At 50.9% G+C, this 13,777-nt stretch overlaps 1 protein-coding gene across 1 annotated transcript; it reads left to right on the top strand.

The window, feature by feature from the left end:
* Positions 1–11,631: 11,631 nt before the first annotated feature.
* Positions 11,632–13,450, top strand: LOC135975791 (myb/SANT-like DNA-binding domain-containing protein 2). The gene is made up of 2 exons (XM_065568264.1): positions 11,632–12,208; positions 13,203–13,450. Exons 1-2 carry the CDS (start codon positions 11,632–11,634, stop codon positions 13,448–13,450), a joined length of 825 nt encoding a protein of 274 aa, XP_065424336.1.
* Positions 13,451–13,777: the final 327 nt, after the last annotated feature.

Genomic DNA, 13,777 nt, shown 5'->3' with positions numbered 1-13,777 from the left:
GCTAGGGTAGTTAAGCACTGGAACAAATTACCTAAAGAGGTTGTAGAAACTCCATCACTGGAGGTTTTTAAGAGCAGGTCAGACAAACACCTGTAGGGGTGGCTCTATGGTTTTTGCCGCCCCAAGCACAGCAGTCAGGCGGCTTTCGGTGGCACGCCTGCGGGTGGTCTGCTGGTGCCGCGCCTTCAGCGTCCCCGCCGCCGAATTACCTCCGAAGCCGCGGGACCGGCGGACCTCCCGCAGGCACGCCGCCGAAGGCAGCCTGACTGCCGCCCTCACAGCGGCTGGCAGGCCGCCCCCCGCGGCTTGCCGCCCCAGGCACGCGCTTGCTGCGCTGGTGCCTGGAGCCGCCCCTGAACACCTGTCCGGGAAGGTCTAGATAATACTTAGTCCTGCCTCAGTGCAGGAGACTGGACTAGATGACCTATTGAGATCCCTTCCGGCCCTACATTTCTATGATTCAGCTGTGGGGAAGGTGGGTAGGGGACACCAGGACATGCAATCTGCCATTAGCGGATACATGCTGCTATCCGGGGCTTGTCATAACTTTTGCATTGGTTCACAGAATGGAAATCCCTTCCACTCCAGAAACTGACCAGGCTCCGGGGCAGCGTCTTCCTCCTCCATTTCTGCTGCCCGTTCCACAGCCGGCATCAAAAAACTCCTCTGTGTGTATGGCCCCCGGATGTGCTGGAGCTGCTCCTGTGGCAACGCCTCTTCTGGGACCAGTGTCAGCAGCAGCGTCCCTTCGCTGGACTCGTTTGGCACCTGCGGCTGGAATCTGGGGTCAGCAGGTCACCAGGTCATTGTGCACCACCATGGACGCCATGCTCAGTGCAGAGTCCAGCATCCAGTCAAATTCACCATAAAATGGGCACGTTGTCAACGGATTGCTCAGGGTGCAGTTTTGGTGCCTGGTTTTCCAGTACTCAGTCTTGAGCCACTTAAACTGCTCCTTGCATGGGTCCAGTACATTTCCTACGCTGCCCGTTTCTTTGCTCTTTGATGGTATGCATGGTCATTCCTGGGCCTCTACTACAATCCACTGCTTTGCTGGCCTCGCACCAGAGATTCACCAACAGCAGGGACTATAACGGCAGAGCCGTGGCACTGTCACTATGCTGGCATAACGCTGTCGCGTAGATGCAGCCTAAACCGCCGGAAGAATTTGTCCCTGATTGTAGGAACGCCGCCTTCCCAAATGATGGTAGATAGGTTGAGGGAGGCATTCTGCCATCGACCTAGCTGTGGCTACACTGTGGGATAGGTCAGCTTAGGGGAGGGGGGAGGGTTATCTCAGGGGTTTGAGCATTGGCCCACTAAACCCAGGGTTATGAGTTCAATCTTTGAGGGGGCCATTTAGGGATCTGGGGCAAAAATCTGTCTGGGGACTGGTCCTGCTTTGAGCAGGGGGTGGGACTAGATGACCTCCTGAGGTCTCTTCCAACCTGATATTCTATGATAGATACATCAGCTGGGGAGGTGGATTTTTCACACCCTTGACCAACATAGTTATGGCAACCTAAATTTTAAGTCTATACCAGGCCTAAGACAATACACCAGGCAACTGACTGGGCAAAGCAATGCCTCACACAAGCAACGAGGCCAGGACAATGGTAGGCAGGTTATTATACTCTATTTGTCAGACTAGAGGATCACAATGGTCACCTCGGGCCTTGGAATCTATGAATCACTTCTAGTTTTTGCTTTTTTTAAATCCGATACAGTTGACATGTGAAAAGTGGGCAGGGAGATACCACCCAGATCTTACTCTATCAATACACATTATAGACTAGTTTCTATAGTCCTTTTTATATACAGCCCCCCAGCCTGTCCATTGTCCATGGTCCCAGTCGTGGAAGGTGCCATGGAAGAAGGCGAGGGGGGAGGGGACTTTATGGACTGGTGCAGGGAATGCTCCATGTGCAAGGGCAGCAGGGGGGAGGGTTGTGGCTGAGGTTGTTCCTTTGGCTCATTCTTGGCCATTTGTCACGGCCGATGGGGAAGCACCTGGCCCCGAAGACACTTTCTCATGGGAGTAAATGCACTTGTGTGAGCAGTTCCATTAGGCTCACTGCGGTTACTCGTGTGAGTAAAGTTCTTTGTGTGCACAAGGGTCTTCAAGGTCAGGCCTGAAATGGCAGCAGGGTGGTAAATGACTGCGTGCAGGGTCAGGGCTAGATTGGGCAGAGGGGCACAGGCCTGCACTGGGGGTGCTGTGGAGTTGCAGGACAGGGGCAGCACCAGAAGGCAGTCTGCATCAGAGACACAGGGCATCCTGGGAGCGTCCTGCTGCATGGGTGAGAACCAAAAACCATGCTGCCGCTTTAAGGGACATACTCCCTGCCACATGGCCAGCCTGTTGCATGGGCTGTGGGGCCATGGCTCCATGGATTTCCCAGTCCTTCTCGCCTTTTCGAGGGCGCTGTGGGGATCCTCTCACAATCAGCCCTGCCTCAGGGGCAAAGACTGCAGCGCTGGCTGGTTCTATGCAGCTTACACAACGCTGAAGGACGCTTCTTATTCCCTCACCCCTCACTGAGCAACCATGCAGTGAGGGAGGAGACCCAATCCTGCCTAAGCACCAAATAATGCCAAACAATTCCCTTCGTGAGTGCAGAGTGTATCGCTAGAGAGCGCTAGTGGTCACTGCCTGATGCAGCTGATTGCTCCTAAAAAATGAAATCCTTAATCGGAAGTACCTGTAAATTGTCTCTGGGCGCAGATTATCTCTGTGCATGGGCTTGCCCAACAGCTGCAGCAACCCCCACTGTGTGCGTTATCACCTCTTACCCACCGAGTGCTGGGCTCTGCCTCATGCCACCATGCGGCGAGTTGGTTTGTAGTGGCTGGTGTTAGATGCTGACTAGTGATTTGCACATGCCGTGATCTAGTAGATTCAGAGATTCCAAGGCCAGAAGGGACCACTGTGATCATCTAGGCTGACCTGTGTAACACAGCCAAGAGAACTGCCCCCCCAAATATTCCAAGAGCAGAGCTTTTAGAAAAACATCCAGCCTTGATTTAAAAGTTGTCAGGGATGGAGAATCTGCCACGGCCCATAGCAAACTGTTCCAATGGCTAATTAGTCTCACTGTTCGAAATGTAGGCCTTATTTCCACTCTGAATTTGTCTAGCTTCAGTTCTGGCTGGTGGGAGGACATGCAGAGGAGATCTGAATGTGCACAGTGCTGGTGTAAAACCTCACCTGAATAACCAAAGAAGGGCCACATAAAAAGGCAGTGGCTGGAAAAGCCAGAGAAGACCTGGAAAATGTAGCCTAAGAGGAACAGGAGTGAGGTGGGACCAGAGGCCAAGCTTAAAGCTTTAGGATGGCTCCGTTAAAATGTGATTCCTCTGAGTGAGTAATATCCGAGAGCTCCAAGCCAGCAGGAGCATTTCAGAACCCTTAGGACTGAAGGGGACTCGAGTCAAGCTGTTGCCATACACACGCTGCCCATCACAAGAGATAGCAGGAACAAGGGGCACGATGTCTTCGCTTTTGCAGACTCACGTTCAGCTCATGTCCCAAGGCCCAGGGCAGGATTGTTCCTATAGGGCATTCTCTAGAGTTTGATCCAACCTAGTTTTAAAAGTCCACAGCAACGCGGCTGCCAACTCACCCCCTACTCCAGAGAGACTGCCACCGGCTTCACACTTCTCACTGATGGAAGACTTTATTGATATTCTTCATAAATTCTCCTTTTCTTAATTTCATCCTTGTGATGGGGTCTACTAGGCCCTTTGAGGCTCTCTGCTGGATGCCTCAGGGTCCTACCACACCCTGGAGAGAAAGGAGCAGTAGAGAAGTCCTCCAGGCTGCCTACAGTGGCTGTGGGGGAAGCAGCCAATCAGAGAGGCTGCAAGGAGCATCCAATCAGGACCCAGCAGGGCCATATAAAAGGAGGTGCAGTCCTAAAGACAGTCAGTTGCTGCCTGGAGCCAGAGGAAGGAGGATGGTATTCCTGGCTGGCTGAAGGGACTGCAGTATCTCAGACAGAGCAGTTGTTGGCAGGGATTGGGGGAGCAGAGAAGAAGCTCTTGTCTGGCTGCTGGGATTGAGCCCAAGACTTCAGCCCTACGGTAAGGGTGAAGCATTCATGAAGGTGTTGGGGTTGTGCAGAAGTGGCCCAGAGAACGGTAGCATCAATGTTGTGAGTAGTAAATGGATGCAGCAGGTGGCTGCTATTGGTAGGGTCCCTGGGCTGGGACTCTGAGGTGTGGGCAGGCCTAGTTTTCCCCCTCCCCTATTAGCCATTGGGGAAGTGATCTGAATACTGAACTGGGATATACCCCTGGAAGGGGAACTGAACTGTTCAGTGGCCCAGCTGGAAAGCTGGGCCCAGAAAGGCAAAGAGCCTCCAGGGATGAAGCCCTGGGGGCATGGTCTCATATCAGGGTCAAGACTATCCCAGGAGGGGCTGAGGGACTAAGAACCTGAGTCCAGGGAGGGCTGCAGGCTGACACCAACCAAGGGGTACTGGGTTAGGCCCCTGTTGGACTTGTTCCCCCGAAGTGGTTTGTTTGCGTTGTTTCACATACAGACTGTGAGAGACTTGGCCAGAGGGCTGAGTCGCTGAAGACCTACCACAAGCAGAGAGGGCAGACACATGCACTCAGCCAGGGGGCGCTCAAGACTGGAGGGTGCCACCCCATTATAATCCCATTGTTCCCTGTGTATCCCGCTCGCTAAGTATCCTTTCTCTCTCCGTGGTGTAAATGCCCCACAGGCGTTGTTAGCATCACTAAGCCAGACAGATTTAGCTTGAGAGGACGGACAAGAAAACCAACCAACCATCAAACAAACCGCAGTGCTTGGAGCTCACCGTGCCGCATTGTGCCAGTAGGAGAGGGCGGGGATAGTTCGGTGGTTTGAGCATTGGCCTGCTAAAGCTAGAGGTGTGAGTTCAATCCTTGAGGGGGCCGGTTAGGAATTTGGGGCAAAAATCTGTCTGGGGATTGGTCCTGCTTTGAGCAGAGGGTTGGACTAGATGACCTCCTGAGGTCCCTTCCAACCCTAATATTCTATGAGAGGGGGCTGAGTGAGGGTTTCATCCTGACACCTACCATGATCAATGTCTGAGTTGAAACATGAGGTTTGATTAGCTTGATCGCCCCACACCTGCCTTTAGCGGCTGAGGTGCTCTCCCCTGCGGCAGGTTGGAAACACGATGGTCTGCGAATGCAGGTGTCCTCCGCCTTTCTGCTGCTGAACTGGTCCCTGAGTTGTTTCTGACCTGGTGAGCAGCTGTGATCCTTAGTTCATATGCAGCGGGGCACATTCAAGGAGGTGGGAAACTGTCAGAAGCTCCTAGAGATGGGGGAATTTCACTGGAGGCTTCCGTCCTCCTCCCTGCTCAGAGCGGGAAACCACCCCGGTGTGGTTGCGGGGGAGACGTGTTTTGGAAACAGGCTTTTCTTTCTCCAAAGTCCTTCAGGCGGTTGAGACAATTAAAACAGGAGCTGTGAACGGCGCATGTTTGCACCAGGGAGAGCTGAGCGTGGTACTGCTTTCTTGTGAAAATAATTGTGACAGGAAATCACCTGCTCTGAACTAATCTCCCTGGCGGAGCTGGGGTCAGTGCCGGGGTGGGCAGAGAAGCATTGTAAGAGCAGTTCTAGCCAGAACATTAACAGCAGAGCAGTCCATCACAAGGGCTCAGCTCGGCTCCAGGCTGTGCCTACAGCTTTCTCTGTGACGAGCGGGAGAGCGTGCCCCAGAAGCTGTTTATTCCAAAATGGATCCATATAGAACCATCACTGAGAAGTGGGGCAGAACCACGCCTCCTGCAGGACCCTTGATAAAGGAGCAAGCTTGTATTATCAGTGTGGTGCTAGTTAGAACTGCTCGCTGGGGTGGCCACTAGCAGGCATAGAGCAAATGAAGATAATTTTGCGTTCACCCCCTACCAGTGTCCTGGGTCTTTGCAATCTCTCCATGGGTTCAATAAAGACCCAACTCTTATGGGGAAAGGGGGAAGGTGAAACAGACAAACAAGCCGTCCAGAATAGCCAAAAAGCTGCACAGAGCCAGCAGCAAAACGGGCAGACAAGAGCCTAAAAACAGAGGCCCCAGAGAGGACTGCTAAGGGGAGTCCAGGCTGCAACATGGCGTTAGGAAGAGACGTAAGGCACTTTGAAGCTAAGGCTAAATGCACAGCAACACCAGTTTGCTTCCTTAAAGGGCCACACCACCTTACTCCACAAAGAGAGAACAAAAGGGGAAAAAAAGTCTGTGTTTCGGGGAATCTATCATCTGGTAGCTGAGAAGGATCTGGGAGTCATGGCGGATTACGACCTCAACGTGGGTCAACAATGCGCTACTGTTGCAAATAAAAGCAAATGCAATTTGGGGTTACATTAACAGAGGTACAGCATGCAAGTCATGGGAGGTGATAGTTCAACTATACTCCGTGCTGGCTAGGCCTCAGCTGGAGGAGTGTGTCCAACTTTGGTCACCAATCTCTAGAAAGGATGTAGAGAAACTAGAAAGGATCCGGAGTGACAATGATGATCAAAGGGATGGAATGCAAGCCATACGAGCAAAGGTTGAAGGAACTGGGTCTGTTTAGTTTGGGAAAGAGGAGATTAAGGGGGGACGTTATAGTGGTCTACAAATACTTGAAGGGCTGCCATAATAAAAGATGGAGAAAAGTTGTTCTCTCTTGCCACGGAGGGCAGGACAAGAGGCCCTGGTTTCAAACCACAGCATAGCAGATTTAGATTGACTCTCAGGGAAAAACTTCCTAACTCTACGAGCAGTGGGACAATGGAACAGAAGCCTCAGGTGTTGTGGAAGCTCCTTCACTGGAGGTTTTCAAAAGGAGGCTGGAGCCGTCTGTCTGGGATGGCTTAGACACGACAAACCCTGCGTCTTGACAGGGGGTTAGACTAGATGACACTTGTGGTCCCATCTAACGCTAAGGTTCTCTGATTCATGCTCTAGTGAGGGCTGCAGCATGTTGCCAATGGCTTCTGCTCATCTAGGGTTGGAACCTCATTGGTCTGGCCCATGTAGCAAAGATGAAGAAGCCACACAAAGGTGTCGGAGATGGTCCCTTCAAACCAAGAATGTCCCTGCTTGGCCAAACTGGGGATTTACAAACAGAGTCATACGCAAGTGTTGGGCTCCGGTTTGTCAAGGAAATGCCAAGCAATGCCCTTGGCTTTGGGAGTGACTGTCGAGCTACACTGCGGTGAACAAGAGCCTTTCTCTAATTTTAGAAGTCCCATTATATGAACAGATTATCCTGACGGAGAAAGGATGCTCCAGTGGAAATCGTAGCAGAGTCATTTAACTGTGTGATGTCCACAGTTCAGTGCGGGAGGAGGAGTTGGTGGGGCAATGGACCCTTCGCCTCTACAGCCCTGTGTTCAGCCTGATCTTGGTCACAAAAGAAGGGGAACTAACTGGTCTCACCCCCATTAGAGTCACTAGTAAGTGCAGTGTATTTATAGGAGACGCATGCAGGTCAGGACAGAGGTCATGGGGCAGGTGTTTAAGACTGGGCAGCAGAGGGCGCTCCGGGGCAGGGCTGAGGTGCACTGAGGTGCTCAGCTGTGCAGAGTGTGGTATGTCACCTGCTGTGCGTGGCCACTATTTTCAGTCCATCACTCCCTGGTAACGTTCTATAAAAAAAGAAACGAAACAGATTATTTAGATTTGCATAATTCCTTCAAAGAGGTTCAAAATATGCCCAGCGACCAGGGATGTGCAGAATGGATCTGTCAGCCAGCAGGTAGCATCACCATGGCCCTCTCTGGCTTGAGAGGTGCCAGAAACCCAGCCCCTGGCCAGCCTTGAGACCCAGGATTCCAGCCGAATTCGCATTCGGCACAAGTTCAGCCCTTTCCAGACGTCAGCACAGGCTCAGGATGGAGCTGTGCCACCATCAAAAGGCTTCTTTCAAACTGAGAGTGTAAGAATAGAGCAGCATAACATAGCTCTTCTTTGCCCAAGTTTTCCAATCACGCTCACAACCATTTAGAGATGTAATGGAGCCAAGGCAGGGAATTCCAGGCTAACAGCACAACCTTAAAAGAGAGAATATTTGATGAGGCTGAATTCTGTGAAGAGAGAACAAGGGCTGTTACCATAGCAGATATTTCAGCACAGATGCTGCAAAAGAAAGACGTCAAGCTTTGTAAAGAGCCTTTGTATTATTTCCAGCCTCTCCAGTTTCATTGAACTGAAAATGAAGCTTAAAAAAAAGATGAGGAGGAAGAAGACAGAAAGAGAGAGCAACTTTTTTTCCTTCTTGCTGAAAGCGGGTTGCTGGGCTTTTAGCTTTGCTTGGAGCTCAGATGCCAACTCAAGGCTCTTTGTGGGCTCTCCAGATTTCAGTACAGAATGTTTTCTGTACCAGACCCCAGTAAGCTATTTTCTTTCCCCAGATGTATCCTCCGCGCAAGCAGGAAGGGAAGGTTCTGTTCTCAGCCCTCATGGAAACAGCGGGAAGTGACTCCGGACAAACAATACGTTGCGTCATTGCGCACTCACTCTGAGTGAGGGCCCCAGAGCCAGGTGGGCCTCCTTCCAGCTGACCACTGCATTCTACAGGCTGGCTCCCTCCAGCTGTTAATTATTATGATTGATTCCTGACTCCGGAATCTCTGCTGTGGCAGTGGCTCTCTTAGGAGCTCAGGAATCTCCTGCATTGAGAATTTTTCCTAATTTGCCCCAGATGTTTCATTTCCCAACGTCATGACCTTCCTCTCTGTTTTAGCAGCACATGTGAAGGAGGCATTCCCATCCCTCATTTATATTGCTATCTTTACATCGACATCAGACGCCTGAGGCGGAAAAGCAAGGCAACGCCATCCAGGTGTTGAAATCCGCACTGTTCGCTGCCCCCTCCCCCCCCTCGAACCCTCCAAATGAGCTGCTGAGAACCTGGATCGTCTGACTCATCCTAGTGGGTTTCTGCATGTGCCCCTTGGAGTCCCCCTGTCTCGCCATTCATCACCCAGACTCCTCTACTGTCTTTAGGGAGTGACAAAGCTCTCCTGTGACAGCAAGGACAAGCTTTTTCCCGTTTGGTGCTGCACTAAGAAATACTCCAGATTGTGACACATGCCTTTGGACCATCTTGCTCCGATAGGACTGCGCAGTGACTCTCTGCTTAGCCGATAGTTCTCTGCACCCCACCCTCACTGTCATCAAACCTGCCCCACAAAAGTAGGCCCAGAATGTGCCCCGAGTTTGGCCTGGCAAGTAGTCAATGCTTGCTGCACCTGAAAGTCTCTGTGTGCCCACCCATGGTGGTGGGCATGTCCAAGGAAGGTGTCAGAAAGGGGGCACTACTTACAGCTGCTTGAATAGTCAATCGATTCGCAAATAATTTGGGGAATCAAAGCACTAAGTTGGGCTCACTACAATTTGTGGAGGTCACTTATCGATGGATATTCAGGCAGCTGGAGATGGGTCTGTGGCAATGCTGGTGCGTCCTGCAGGTTCCAGACATTTGTCTTTTCGCCCCAAATGTTACACTGGAGATGCATTGGCCGCTGTTTTCTAGGCATTAGGCTCCTTTTGAGATGTTTCAGTCAAGCATGCAAGAAGCAGTAACAATGACTTGGGGGTCCAGTCATGCCACACCAATAATGCTCAGCAGAGAGCAGAGATGATCAACATGCTGTAACATAGGAGCTGACAATGACTCGGACCCGAGCTGTGTAAACTCTTTATAGATAATGGTTCTGTTGTCAGGAACCAGGGTGGCGCACGAATGACTCGAACTCTCACCTATTTTGTCCCTACAGAGAATATCCTGCTGCTCCGGAGGCAGCCGGGTAAGCCCATTCTCTGCCTTGCCTGTGTCTTGCCTCACCTCACCTTGTTCTCAGCCTACATGGATCTTCAGAGAGAGGTGGAGCCCAGGCCAGACTGAACACCCCCCGTGAGCCATATCTGAATCCATCACCTTGCACTTCAACTTTTCTATATAAAAAATAATAGGTACATAAATTCCATTGTCCTGAAGACATGCAGGATGCAGATATGAATTGACAGGCAGGTAACCTCCTGGCTCACCAGTTCATCAGAAAAAGAGAAAAATAGATATCTTCTAGGCAACGAGAAAGAACAAAGTTACCGAAATCGTTAGGAGCTTTGAAGTATATCCTTCCTCCTCTACATTACTGCAGCTCATCTCTGTGGAGCTTTGTTCCCAAAGCTACGTGTCAAGCACCTGGCCAAAAACAACAGTAATGATGGACGGATGGCTATGACTCCATGATTACCCTGTGCTGACCCCTATTTTCAGTTCCTGCCAACTTTCACAAAAACCTCCTTTGGAGCTGAAATTTCTTATGCTCAGTTTTCACCTAAGGAGATTTTTGGGAAAGTTTTACCAGAATCTGTCCAGCGATTTTTGGCTTATGCAACAATGAACCAACTGGCTTTTTCTGTTTTTCACAGTAGATTGTGACCTTCTGCTATGTCACATAACTCAAATCTTGCTCTGTTTCCAGACTTTAAACCTACACTTAGTCTTCAAACAGGATAAGAACCTTTGACAAGTTGGGAGAAAGTCATGTCATAAATAACAAAGTTATGACCTTTTGAAAATATTGCACCAAGCATGCTCAGCTGTGCACCAGTCTCCATAACGCTTCTTTATCATTTTTATTGCAGTTCTCTTCATGGATTAGAAGTTTAACAATAGGGCCATCAGGATGAAGGAATTGTCAGACAGCTACATTTAACCAGAAATGATAACAGCTCTTCCTAAAAGAGGTTTCTTGGGTGGAATGGTGAGAGGTTTGATGGGCTGATCCCTTATTACTGAGTCCTCCTCAGGAAGATTGATGAAGAGTAACCAATGATTTCAGTCAGATTCTTGTCACATTTGAACCTACTCGGTTACCCTTGTGACTACTCAGGCTACATCTACACTACAGCTGGGATCGACGTTCTGAGATCAATCCACCGGCGGTTGATTTAGTGGGTCTAGTGAAGACCAGCCAAATTGACAGCAGATCATTCTCCAGTCGACCCCTGTACTCTACCCCCGATGAGCAGAGTAAGGTAAGTAGACAGGAGAGTTTCTCCCATTGACTCCCCTCCCCCCGGCGGTAACTCGATTGAAGGTACGTTGAATCCAGCTACGTTGTTCACGTAGCTGGAGTTGCGTAGCATAGGTTGTCTTATTGCAGTAGTGTAGACATAGCCTCAGACTCAAACACTCTTGCGCTTTCGTTATGTAATGTAGTTTCACAACAGATACATACTTAGGCCTGGTCTACACTAGGCGTTTATGTCGAAGTTAGCGCCGTTACATCGAATTAACCCTGCACCCGTCCACACTGCGATGCTATTTAGTTCGACATAGAGGTCTCTTTAATTCGACTTCTGTACTCCTCCCCGACGAGGGGAGTAGCGCCAAATTCGACATGGCCATGTCGAATTAGGCTAGGTGTGGATGGAAATCGACGCTAATAGCTCCGGGAGCTATCCCACAGTGCACCACTGTGTTGACGCTCTGGACAGCAGTGCGAGCTCGGATGCTCTGACCAGCCACACAGGAAAAGCCCCGGGAAAATTTGAATTTGAATTCCTTTTCCTGTCTGGCCAGTTTGAATCTCATTTCCTGTCTGGACATTGTGGCGAGCACAGCAGCACTGGCAACGATGCAGAGCTCTCCAGCAGTGATGGCCGTGCAGTCTGGGAATAGAAAGAGAGCCCCAGCATGGACTGATCGTGAAGTCTTGGATCTCATCGCTGTGTGGGGCGATGAGTCCGTGCTTTCCGAGCTGCGATCCAAAAGAAGGAATGCAAAGATCTACGAGAAGATCTCTAAAGACATGGCAGAGAGAGGATACAGCCGGGATGCAACGCAGTGCCGCGTGAAAATCAAGGAGCTGAGACAAGGCTACCAGAAGACCAAAGAGGCAAACGGACGCTCCGGATCCCATCCCCAGACATCCCGTTTCTACGAGGCACTGCATTCCATCCTCGGTGCGGCCGCCACCACTACCCCACCAGTGACCGTGGACTCTGAGGATGGGATACTGTCCACGGCCGGTTCCTCGGACATGTTAGGGGACGGGGAAGATGAGGAAGGAGATGAGGAGGGCGAGGCAGTCGGCAGCTCTCACAACGCTGATTTCCCCGACAGCCAGGATCTCTTCATCACCCTTACAGAGATCCCCTACGAAGCGTCCCCAGCCGTTACCCTGGACACAGAATCTGGTGAAGGATCAGCCAGTAAGTGTTGTAAACATCTAAACATTTATTTTTAACAAAACAGGAATATTAACAATTAAAAGAATGGGTTGTTCATGATTAGTGTGCCCTAGGCGCTTAACGGTTTAGTAAGGGGCAGTGCAAGTTTTGAAAAGAAATCTAGCAATGTCCGGTTTTCAGTGATTGTCCTGCACAAGCCGCTCTACTGTTTATTCCCTGCTACTGCAGCTACAGTAAAATGTGGTCTATATGTCCGGGGATAGAGCAGTAATCCTCCTGGGACATCTCGATGAAGCTCTCCTGGAGGTAACTTGAAAGCCGTTGCATGAGGTTCTTGGGGAGAGCGGCCTTATTGGGTCCTCCGAAGTACGACACGTTGCCGCGCCACGAGATTATCAAGTACTCGGGGATCATTGCTCTGCACAGCAGGGCGGCATACGGCCCTGGTCTTTGGAGGCTTTCCCGGAGCATTCTCTCTTTGTCGCTCTCGGAGATCCTCATCAGGGTGATGTCGGCCATGGTGACCTGCTTTTAATTAGGTAGGGGAATGTTAGTGTTGGTACTGCTTTCCCGTTCCTTTACAGAACTGTAACCGCTGGTTTGCAGCCACGCGGTGGAGGCGGGAGAGGGGCAGCCGAAAGGGATCGTTCCCGGGGACAGCCGCGAGGGGGTGGGACAGGGGCAGAGTTTCCGCTTGCCGGATTGCTGGCAGCAGGGACTGACATTGATTTAAATGTGAAATGAGGCCAGTGGTAATATAAAAGTTTTAAACTGCCACAAGTGTACGGCTTACCATGTCTGCCTGCAACAGAAATTCCGTTGTGCTGCCTCGCTTCTCAAATCTGCTGTTCAAGACCCCAGGCACTGAATGCGAAGGCCGAGAATTCGACCTTGTGCTGAGTGCGCATGTGAAAGGTGCTGTGCATGGTCTTGTTCACAGAGAAAGACTATGTTCTTTGTTCACAACTACATTTATCTTTCTTAGGAATTCACTTCCTTTTTCCCATTTCCACAGCCCCGTCTGCGACTGTCTCACAACCTAGCCTGGAATCACACTCCCAGAGGCTAGCGCGGATTAGGCGTAGGAAGAAGAGGACACGGGAGGACATGTTCTCTGAGCTTATGGCCTGTTCCCAAGCCCAGGCATCACAGCGGACCCAGTGGCGGGAGAACTTGCCCGAATGCACCAAGCCAACATGGATCGGGAGGAGAGGTGGCGGCAGGAAGACCAGCAGGCGACTCAAACGCTGCTTGGACTACTGAGGGAGCAAACGGACACGCTCCGGCGCCTTGTGGATGTTCTGCAGGAACGGAGGCAGGAGGACAGAGCCCCGCTGCAGTCCATCTCTAACCGCCCTCCCCCGCCACCAAGTCCCATACCCACCTCACCCAAAGTGCAAAGAAGGAGAGGCGGCAGAGTCCCTGCTAAGTCTCACTCCACCCCTGCAGAGAGCTCTAGTAGCAGAAGGCTCTCATTTCCCAAAATTTGAAAAGTTCTTTCCTTCCCGCCTGACACAAGCCCACGTCCAAGTTTCACCTCCCAATGCCATGTGTAGTTGATAATAAAAAATTCGTTTCTGTTAACTACTG

Source organism: Chrysemys picta, chromosome 15 (assembly GCF_011386835.1).
Source record: "Chrysemys picta bellii isolate R12L10 chromosome 15, ASM1138683v2, whole genome shotgun sequence".
NCBI lineage: Eukaryota > Metazoa > Chordata > Testudines > Emydidae > Chrysemys > Chrysemys picta.
The sequence above is the reverse complement of the archived record's forward strand: the minus strand, read 5'-3'. Positions and strand labels throughout refer to the sequence as shown.

What these genes read in the sequence shown, in the direction of transcription:
- LOC135975791 (XM_065568264.1), top strand. Translation starts at nt 11,632, where the DNA reads ATGCAGAGCTCTCCAGCAGTGATGGCCGTGCAGTCTGGGAATAGAAAG. An exon ending in ATCTGGTGAAGGATCAGCCA is followed by an intron (nt 12,209 to 13,202) that starts GTAAGTGTTGTA and finishes CCATTTCCACAG; the next exon opens with CCCCGTCTGCGACTGTCTCA.